This window comes from Hemibagrus wyckioides, linkage group LG22 (assembly GCF_019097595.1).
Source record: "Hemibagrus wyckioides isolate EC202008001 linkage group LG22, SWU_Hwy_1.0, whole genome shotgun sequence".
In the NCBI taxonomy this organism is placed as follows: Eukaryota; Metazoa; Chordata; class Actinopteri; order Siluriformes; family Bagridae; genus Hemibagrus; species Hemibagrus wyckioides.
In genome coordinates this window covers 22,690,867-22,702,198 of record NC_080731.1, presented here as the reverse complement: position 1 = coordinate 22,702,198, position 11,332 = coordinate 22,690,867, and the positions used below count along the sequence as shown (strand labels likewise).

Genomic DNA, 11,332 nt, shown 5'->3' with positions numbered 1-11,332 from the left:
ATTATTGTGTGTAATTATTGTGTTTAGTTATTGTGTATAGTTATTGTGTGTAGCTATTGTGTGTATTGTGTGTGTGATTATTGTGTGTAGTTATTGTGTGTGATTATTGTGTGTATTTATTGTGTGTGATTATTGTGTTTAGTTATTGTGTGTGATTATTGTGTTTAGTTATTGTGTGTAGTTGTTGTGTAAAGTTGTATATTAGACTGTAAATGTTATAATGAGACCATCAGACATCAGGCCAAACTGAGACATCTGACCAGCCTATTTTACTGACCACTGACGACAGTGTTATCCTCTTAATCTGGAGGGATTAGTGTGTGTGTGTATGTGTGTGCTTTGGGACCTCGATCTGTCTGTTTAATTAGAGGGTGGTCTTAACCCAATTTCAGCTTCTTCAGTGTGTGTGTGTTTAAGGGGTGTGTGAGTGTGTGTGTGTGTGTAAGGGGTGTTTGGGGTCATCCACAAAGATAACAGTGTGTGTGTGTGTGTGTGTGTGTGTGTGTGTGTGAGTTGGTCAGTGGTGTGTGTATGTGTGTGACATTGGTCATTGTGTGCCTGGTCAGTGGTGTGGTAGGTGTGACTTACCAAGCGTGCGGATGGGGGGGTTGACTGGACTTGGGTAACTGACCCCATGCTGGTTTACAGATCTGATGATGAACTGATATTCAGTGTGAGGAAGCAGACCCTTCAAAACCATAGAGTTCGACTCCACTGGCTCATGGATGATCGTCCACTCAGAGTCCATCTCTGGCCTGTAACACACACACACACACACATGATCTCTCTCTCTCTCTCTCTCTCTCTCTCTGTGCACATGTTCTATAACACTGTGTGGAGCTGCAGTAATGACACCTGGACATCTGTACTGTTATACACAAAGTACCCAAAGGAAATGGTCAGAAGAGAGGGGAGGGGCTTGATCTTTAAAAACATGTAAACATTCTTACATCACACACACACAACATCCAAACAAAGACAACACACACATACACACACACTTACCTGATGTACGCAACCAGGAAGTGGAGCACAGTTGAGCTACCCTGACTTTCACCCTGTTGCCATGACAACGCCAGTTCCGTGTCCGACAAAGCAACCACTACAGGCTGAGTGGGAGGGGAGGGGGGCATACAAACATCTGAGAGAGAGAGACACACAGACATACAGACATCTGAGAGAGAGAGACATACAGATGTCTTAGAGAGAGAGAGAGACACAGACAGACAGACAGACAGAAAGAGAGAGAGAGAGAGATTTTCCTTTAGAGGGAACTGGATGGTGCATCATGGCTGACACTATAGGAACACTTCTATGTGGAAGCTGTGTCTGAAGCTCTGTGTGAAATCATACTGATTTATAGGCTTGGGTAGACATGTGGTAGATGGTAGGTCACGTGACAAAGCGGAGTGTGCCAGCAAGACCATAAAAGGGCATCTACGTCACATCACAACAGCTTCTTTGTCTTCAGGAAGCACTCTGTGTATCTTTCTGTCAATTGTTTGTTCTGCCTAGACTAGGGAAAAAGTATATATATATATATATATATACACTATATTGCCAAAAGTATTCGTTCACCTGCCTTGACTCGCATATGAACTTAAGTGACATCCCATTCCTAATCCATAGGGTTCAATATGATGTCGGTCCACCCTTTGCAGCTATAACAGCTTCAACTCTTCTGGGAAGGCTGTCCACAAGGTTTAGGAGTGTGTTTATGGGAATTTTTGACCATTCTTCCAGATGCGCATTTGTGAGGTCACACACTGATGTTGGACGAGAAGGCCTGGCTCTCAGTCTCCGCTCCAATTCATCCCAAAGGTGTTCTATCGGGTTGAGGTCAGGACTCTGTGCAGGCCAGTCAAGTTCATCCACACCAGACTCTGTCATCCATGTCTTTATGGACCTTGCTTTGGTCACTGGTGCACAGTCATGTTGGAAGAGGAAGGGGCCAGCTCCAAACTGTTCCCACAAAGTTGGGAGCATGGAATTGTCCAAAATGTCTTGGTATGCTGAAGCATTCAGAATTCCTTTCACTGGAACTAAGGAGCCAAGCCCAGCTCCTGAAAAACAACCCCACACCATAATCCCCCCTCCACCAAACTTTACACTTGGCACAATGCAGTCAGACAAGTACCGTTCTCCTGGCAACCGCCAAACCCAGACTCGTCCATCAGATTGCCAGATGGAGAAGCGCGATTCGTCACTCCAGAGAACGCGTCTCCACTGCTCTAGAGTCCAGTGGCGGCGTGCTTTACATCACTGCATCCGACGCTTTGCATTGCACTTGGTGATGTATGGCTTGGATGCAGCTGCTCGGCCATGGAAACCCATTCCATGAAGCTCTCTGCGCACTGTTCTTGAGCTAATCTGAAGGCCACATGAAGTTTGGAGGTCTGTAGCGATTGACTCTGCAGAAAGTTGGCGACCTCTTCGCACTATGCGCCTCAGCATCCGCTGACCCCGCTCCGTCAGTTTACGTGGCCTACCACTTCGTGGCTGAGTTGCTGTCGTTCCCAAACACTTCCACGTTCTTATAATACAGCTGACAGTTGACTGTGGAATATTTAGGAGTGAGGAAATTTCACAACTGGATTTGTTGCACAGGTGGCATCCTATCACAGTTCCATGCTGGAATTCACTGAGCTCCTGAGAGCGACCCATTCTTTCACAAATGTTTGTAAAAACAGTCTGCATGCCTAGGTGCTTGATTTTATACACCTGTGGCCATGGAAGTGATTGGAACACCTGATTCTGATTATTTGGATGGGTGAGCGAATACTTTTGGCAATATAGTGTATATAAGATCAGAAAAGATGGCATGTTCAGAAAGTGTGTGCTCCATGCCCCGCTACATTTCGGGGGATGACTCTCACTTTTTCTGTGTTGTTTGTTTGATAGTGGAGCATGCACACTCTCGAGGGAGTCGGCTGTGTGTGCTGCAAAACTTTTCCTCTCCGTAAAGTCTGCTCTCTCTTGGTTGTTTTCTCCAGCAAAGCGCCGGGCCTCGTAACTCGGGTCTCTTGTTTGCTATAGCAGCACACTGACCTGATCATGGGTCTGGCAGGTGGAGTTAGTAGAGGCAGAACAAGAGACAGGTGATCCCCTTTCTGTTTATCTTTCTCCACTCTCGAATTTCCTACTTTGGCTCCGGGAGCTTGTTTTGCGATGTCTCCCGACCCAAATGAGGAATTTTTGTCTTCATCAGACTCTGAGGAGCTCGATGTGGGTGATGATGAGTGGTGTGTCACTGGATTGTTTCTTGAGCGAGAAGAAGCTTTGCCTTTGGGGGCCACAATAGAAGCAGTCTGGTCTCCAAGCAGCACTTGGCTTCACTTCTATGGATTACAGCTCACTCCATTAGGCGTATCGGCTTGTCCAGCACCCTGGCTAACAGCGTTCCCCCTCTGCCTTGTCCAGCACTCTGGCTAGTCCCCCCCCCCCACATTGTCCAGAACCCTGGATAATGCTGTTCCCCCCAGAATGATTGTGCTGTGGCAGGTTGGTCCTCTCTGCACACCTTTATCAGGTTCTATAACCTGGACCTACTCCCGTGTCCTGGGTCTCACAGGGTTAATGATGCTCTGCTCCTAGCTCGTTTGTGCTCTGGGTCAGACATCTCCCAGCATGTGGTGGCATTGGTATTGGCGTTCCCATAGTGTCAGCCATGATGCAGCGCCCAGTTGCCTCAAATGAGAACTACACCAGGTTAGGTATGTAACCCGCTTCCCTGAGAAGAGAAGGAGGTGCTGCATTGCTAGCTACACCCCAGGCATCCACTTATTCTTCCTGAAGACCAGTAGAAGCTGGAATAATGTGATGTAGATGCCCTTTTATGGTCTTGCTTGGTCACAAGACCTACCAAAGCCGATAAATCAGCGTGATTTCACACAGAGCTTCAGACACAACATCCTCATAGAAGTGTTCCCATAGCATCAGCCATGACACAGCAGGAACCCAGGACCCGGATTACACATGTAACCTGCTGTAGTTCTGTACAATCATTTGTGGTTGTGGCTGGGGGTCTGACCCTGACCCTGTATCTGACTGACCTGACCCTGGATCTGACTGACCTGAGTCTGTATGTGATCCTGTATCTGATTGACCTGAGCCTGTATCTGCCCCTGTATCTGACTGACCTGACCCTGTATCTGATTGACCTGACCCTGTATCTGACCCTATATCTGACCCTGTATCTGACTGACCTAAACCTGTATCTGACTGACTTGACCCTGTATCTGACTGACCTGACCCTGTATCTGACCCTGTATCTAACTAACCTGATCCTGTATCTGATCCTTTATCTGACCGACCTGAGTCTGTATCTGACCCTATATATGACCAACCTGAGCCTGTTTCTGATCCTGTATCTGACCCTGTATCTGACTGACCTTACCAAGTATCTGACTGACCTGAGCCTGTATCTGGCCTTGTATCTGACTGACCTGAGTCTGTATCTGGCCCTGTATCTGACTGGCCTAAGTCTGTTTCTGACTGACCTGACCATGTATCTGACTGACCTGAGCCTGTATCTGACTGACCCTGAATCTGTATCTGACCTTGAATCTGACTGACCTGAGTCTGTATCTGACTGACCTGAGTCTGTATCTGACCCTGTATCTGACTGACCTGAGTCTGTATCTGATCTTGACCCTGTATCTGACTGACCTGAACCTATATCTGACTGACCTGACCCTGTATCTGATCTTGACCCTGTATCTGACTGACCTGAACCTGTATCTGACTGACCTGAGCCTGTATCTGACTGACCTGAGTTTGTATCTGACTGATCTGAGCCTGTATCTGACTGACCTGAGTTTGTATTTGACTGACCTGAGCCTGTATCTGACTGACCTGAGTTTGTATCTGACTGACCTGAGTCTGTATCTGACTGACCTGAACCTGTATCTGACCCTGTATCTGACTGACCTGAGTCTGTATCTGACTGACATGAGTCTGTATCTGACTGACCGTGTATCTGTATCTGACCCTGTATCTGACTGACCTGACCATGCATCTGACTGACATGAGTCTGTATCTGACTGACTTGACCCTGTATCTAACCCTGTATCTGACTTACCAGAACCTGTATCTGACTGACCTGACCCTGTATCTGACCCTGTATCTGACTGACCTGACCCTGTATCTGACTGACCTGAACCTGTATCTAACCCTGTATCTGACTTACCAGAACCTGTAGACACAGTGCTGCTGGACTCTGCTGGACTTCATCTTGGTTTTATTGCCTGTAAAGGTCTTGACCCTGTATCTGACTGACCTGACCATGCATCTGACTGACCTGACCCTGTATCTGACTGACCTGACCATGTATCTGACTAACCCTGTATCTGTATCTGACCTTGAATCTGACTGACCTGAGTCTGTATCTGACCTGACCATGCATCTGACTGACCTGAACCTGTATCTGACTGACCTGACCCTGTATCTGACTGACCTGAGTCTGTATCTGACTGACGTGAGTCTGTATCTGACTGACCGTGTATCTGTATCTGACCCTGTATCTGACTGACCTGACCATGCATCTGACTGACATGAGTCTGTATCTGACTGACTTGACCCTGTATCTAACCCTGTATCTGACTGACCTGACCCTGTATCTGACTGACCTGAACCTGTATCTAACCCTGTATCTGACTTACCAGAACCTGTAGACACAGTGCTGCTGGACTCTGCTGGACTTCATCTTGGTTTTATTGCCTGTAAAGGTCTTGACCCTGTATCTGACTGACCTGACCATGCATCTGACTGACCTGAGTCTGTATATGACTGACCTGACCATGCATCTGACTGACCTGAACCTGTATCTGACTGACCTGACCCTGTATTTGACTGACCTGAGCCTGTATCTGACTGACCTGACCATGTATCTGACTAACCCTGTATCTGTATCTGACCTTGAATCTGACTGACCTGAGTCTGTATCTGACTGACCTCAGTCTGTATCTGACCCTGTATCTGACTGACCTGACCCTGTATCTGATCTTGACCCTGTATCTGACTGACCTGAACCTGTATCTGACTGACCTGAGCCTGTATCTGACTGACCTGAGTTTGTATCTGACTGATCTGAGCCTGTATCTGACTGACCTGAGTTTGTATTTGACTGACCTGACCATGCATCTGACTGAAATGAGTCTGTATCTGACCCTGTATCTGACTGACCTGAACCTGTATCTAACCCTGTATCTGACTTACCAGAACCTGTAGACACAGTGCTGCTGGACTCTGCTGGACTTCATCTTGGTTTTATTGCCTGTAAAGGTCTTGACCCTGTATCTGACTGACCTGACCATGCATCTGACTGACCTGAGTCTGTATCTGACTGACCTGACCATGCATCTGACTGACCTGAACCTGTATCTGACTGACCTGAGCCTGTATTTGACTGACCTGAGCCTGTATCTGACTGACCTGACCATGTATCTGACTAACCCTGTATCTGTATCTGACCTTGAATCTGACTGACCTGAGTCTGTATCTGACTGACCTCAGTCTGTATCTGACCCTGTATCTGACTGACCTGACCCTGTATCTGATCTTGACCCTATATCTGACTGACCTGAGCCTGTATCTGACTGACCTGAGTTTGTATCTGACTGACCGTGTATCTGTATCTGACCCTGTATCTGACTGACCTGACCATGCATCTGACTGACATGAGTCTGTATCTGACTGACCTGACCCTGTATCTAACCCTGTATCTGACTTACCAGAACCTGTATCTGACCCTGTATCTGACTGACCTGACCCTGTATCTGACTGACCCGATCCTGTATCTGACTGACCTGAGCTTGTATCTGACCCTGTATCTGACTGACCTGACCCTGTATCTGACCCTGTATATGACCGACCTGACCCTGTATCTGACTGACCTGAGCTTGTATCTGACCCTGTATCTGACTGACCAGACCCTGTATCTGATCTTGACCCTGTATCTGACTGACCTGAACCTATATCTGACTGACCTGAGCCTGTATCTGACTGACCGTGTATCTGTATCTGACCCTGTATCTGACTGACCTGACCATGCATCTGACTGACATGAGTCTGTATCTGACTGACCTGACCCTGTATCTGACCCTGTATATGACCAACCTGACCCTGTATCTGACTGACCTGAGCTTGTATCTGACCCTGTATCTGACTGACCTGAGCTTGTATCTGACCCTGTATCTGACTGACCTTGGTCTGTAGACACAGTGCTGCTGGACTCTGCTGGACTTCATCTTGGTTTTATTGCCTGTAAAGGTCCAGAGGGTGAAGAAGTGCCTTAGTCTTTCTATACTTAGAAAAATTGGCATGTGCTAGCATGAAACTGACCATCTGCTGAGCATTAATGAGACTCAAAGTCAAAAGTCAAAGAGGCTTTATTGTCACTTCAGCCATATATAGCTGATGCAGTACACAGTGAAGTGAAACAACGTTCCTCCTAGACCAGAGGTGCTACACAGAACACAGACAAAGTACAGAGACGCAGACAAACATAGAGCTATAACATAGAGATAAAACTAAACTATACTTAAGGTGCAATAAAACCAGACATACAACAGAAGTGTACAGGATGACGAGAAAGGACAGTGCAGATAAACAACATGTAGACCGACTCTGTGTAAAAGAACAGTGTAGACACTGAGTAGACACTTCGGTAACTCGTTGAGAATGGTCCAATTACATGAGGCAAAATATATAACAACAATACTGATTTGCTAATGACGAAAGTGGGCAGGTTCAAGGACAATTTGAAAGAAGCCAATCAGAGCACAGCCTCAAGTCACATGCTTTTCAAAAGTTTACGGACCTAAATACACACTTGTTTGTCCAGCACCAGTAGGGGTCATCATATCTTTCTGTGTTTCTTTTGGTTTGTAATTGATTGTATATTTCATTCATATGATGAGGAAAATAAAAACTACTCTCTACTAAATCATGATCCATTAAATTATTCTTCTGAGTCTGGAGATTGATTGTTCTTGTCTAAGTACTGGAATGAAAAAGATTGGGAACCCCAGATCTATACGATTCATTAAAATTCATCAAATGTTTTAATAAAATATTAAAAGAATTTGCAAAATGATTCTGTAGAAACGATCATCTGATTAACCGATTCAGAAAAGAAAACATTTTTAGCAATGCAGAACACTTCAGTACAAAGACATAATACTGATTCACACGATTCACACAATTCAATGATTCACACGATTCACCTGATTCACAATTCACATGATTTACATGATTCACATGATTCACCCGATTCACCCGATTCACGATTCACATGATTTACATGATTCACATAATTCACACGATTCACATGATTCACCCAATTCACATAATTCAAACGATTCACATGATTCACTCACCTGTCCTCCTGTTGATGGTGTGTCTTTTACATAGGGTCTGATCAAACACACTCACCAGGACACACACCAACACACTCATCAGCAGCACACGTATCTGACACACACTCCTCATTTCTACAGCCATGACACCGAGTGCTCCAGGTTTACTTCTGAACACTGCGCTGCTCCAACACCACGTCCTGCAGAAGTCTTAGTGTGTGTGTGTGTGTGTGGTAAGAGGATCAGGGGTTTATCTCTCTGCAAACTAGATGCTCACTCAGACTGACATAGGAACAGACAGACAAGCAGACAGACAGGGGAGAGACAGGTGAGTGTCTGCCTGTAGTCTGAGGAGATGACATGGTTACCTGTCTCTGGCATCACCTGTCTGTGTTAAAGGTCACTGCATCTGATACACTGACCATTATTTGATTACATACACTTACATTTATTCATTCAATTCAGGGCTTTTAGCAGGAAAAAATCACCTGAAGGAGAGGATTTACTTTCAGCTGTCAGAGAAAGAGACAGAAGGAAATAATCAGGTTTAATAAACTTAATCAGCTTATTAACATAGATCACTTGAAATGTTCTGATAGAAAGAAAAGATGTTGTGTTTCTGCTGCATCACATTTCGGAGCCTCGGAAAATTCTGGAAACTTTTTCATTCCCACCAGAGTTTATTCCCAGTTTCATTCCTGACCAGTGCAAACCTTTCTGTGAGAATGTGAGCTGTGTGTGGACTTCACTCCATTTCAGCAGCTTCTATAACACTACACACTGGCCTAAGACACACACATACACACACCTCACTCATCTGTAACACTGAAGAATTGAATGTTAAATGAGATGGTATAAGTTCCTGATGTTCCTCCTACTCACACGTGTATGTTGATAAAGACAGGGTCAGATACAGGCTCAGGACAGTTAGATACAGGGTCAGATACAGGCTCAGGACAGTTAGATACAGGGTCAGATACAGACTCAGTGATGTGATCATGGCAGTCCAGATATAAAAAACTGCTATAATAAGATGTGAAGATGAATCGAGGTTAATGATTGAGGTTGTATCTCCGTCTCACTACCAGTGTTCCCAGTGACTAACTCCAGGTCCACCCTGACCAGTTTGAAGGGCTTACTGGGACTGAAAGAGCCTGTGTGGTGTGATACTGATGAACACAGTAGGGCGCAGGGCATCACAACTTCACCACAGCGCGCACACACACACACACACACAAACACATATGCGTGTTCTATTGCTCTGTAAAAGTGTTAAAGTTATTAAAGTTATTCTGAAATCTTTTGCAGGGGAAAAAATCCAGGAGAAAATTCTGCAGGTTTGTGCTCTGATATGCCCCCTGGTGGAAAGAAATGTTAATGTAGTGTGTAGTGGAGAAACATCATCATGTTAATGTAGTGTCTAGTGGACAAACATCATGTTAATGTAGTGTCTAGTGGACAAACATCATGTTAATGTAGTGTCTAGTGGACAAACATCACGTTAATGTAGTGTGTAGAGGACAAACATCATCATGTTAATGTAGTGTGTAGTGGACAAACATCATCATGTTAATGTAGTGTCTAGTGGACAAACATCATGTTAATGTAGTGTGTAGTGGACAAACATCATGTTAATGTAGTGTCTAGTGGACAAACATCATGTTAATGTAGTGTCTAGTGGACAAACATCATCATGTTAATGTAGGGTCTAGTGGACAAACATCATGTTAATGTAGTGTCTAGTGGACAAACATCATCATGTTAATGTAGGGTCTAGTGGACAAACATCATCATGTTAATGTAGTGTCTAGTGGACAAATATCATGTTAATGTAGTGTCTAGTGGACAAACATCATGTTAATGTAGTGTCTAGTGGACAAACATCATGTTAATGTAGTGTGTAGTGGACAAACATCATCATGTTAATGTAGTGTGTAGTGGACAAAGATCATGTTAATGTAGTGTCTAGTGGACAAATATCATGTTAATGGAGTGTCTAGTGGACAAACATCATCATGTTAATGTAGTGTCTAGTGGACAAACATCATGTTAATGTAGTGTCTAGTGGACAAACATCATCATGTTAGTGTAGTGTCTAGTGGACAAACATCATCATGTTAATGTAGTGTCTAGTGGACAAACATCATCATGTTAATGTAGTGTCTAGTGGACAAACATCATCATGTTAATGTAGTGTGTAGTGGACAAACATCATCATGTTAATGTAGTGTCTAGTGCACAAACATCATGTTAATGTAGTGTCTAGTGGACAAACATCATGTTAATGTAGTGTCTAGTGGACAAACATCATGTTAATGTAGTGTCTAGTGGACAAACATCATGTTAATGTAGTGTCTAGTGGACAAACATCATGTTAATGTAGTGTCTAGTGGACAAACATCATGTTAATGTAGTGTGTAGTGGACAAACATCATGTTAATGTAGTGTGTAGTGGACAAACATCATCATGATAGTGTAGTGTCTAGTGGACAAACATCATGTTAATGTAGTTTCTAGTGGACAAACATCATCATGTTAGTGTAGTGTCTAGTGGACAAACGTCATGTTAATGTAGTGTCTAGTGGACAAATATCATGTTAATGTAATGTCTAGAGGACAAACATCATCATGTTAATGTAGTGTCTAGTGGACAAATATCATGTTAATGTAATGTCTAGAGGACAAACATCATCATGTTAATGTAGTGTCTAGTGGAAAAACATCATTATGTTAGTGTAGTGTCTAGTGGACAAACATCATGTTAATGTAGTGTGTAGTGGACAAACATCATCATGTTAGTGTAGTGTCTAGTGGACAAACATCATGTTAATGTAGTGTGTAGTGGACAAACATCATGTTAATGTAGTGTGTAGTGGACAAACATCATCATGATAGTGTAGTGTCTAGTGGACAAACATCATGTTAATGTAGTTTCTAGTGGACAAACATCATCATGTTAGTGTAGTGTCTAGTGG

The 11,332-nt window shown here is 44.1% G+C and overlaps 1 protein-coding gene across 2 annotated transcripts in view; it reads right to left on the bottom strand.

Moving 5' to 3' along the window:
* Positions 1–8,678, bottom strand: part of LOC131343786 (pikachurin) — a 51,482-nt gene extending 42,804 nt beyond the window's left edge. The window contains exons 1-3 of one of the 2 annotated variants that reach the window (XM_058375717.1): positions 8,379–8,678; positions 1,006–1,141; positions 589–755 (exon numbers count right to left, since the gene is read on the bottom strand). In XM_058375717.1, the coding sequence (XP_058231700.1) occupies positions 589–755; positions 1,006–1,141; positions 8,379–8,502 (427 nt within the window). In that variant the 5' untranslated portion in view covers positions 8,503–8,678. Of the gene's footprint in view, positions 1–588; positions 756–1,005; positions 1,142–8,378 lie in introns of those variants that run through there. The other variant, XM_058375718.1, reaches the window with a different exon arrangement.
* Between the last annotated feature and the right edge of the window lie 2,654 nt (positions 8,679–11,332).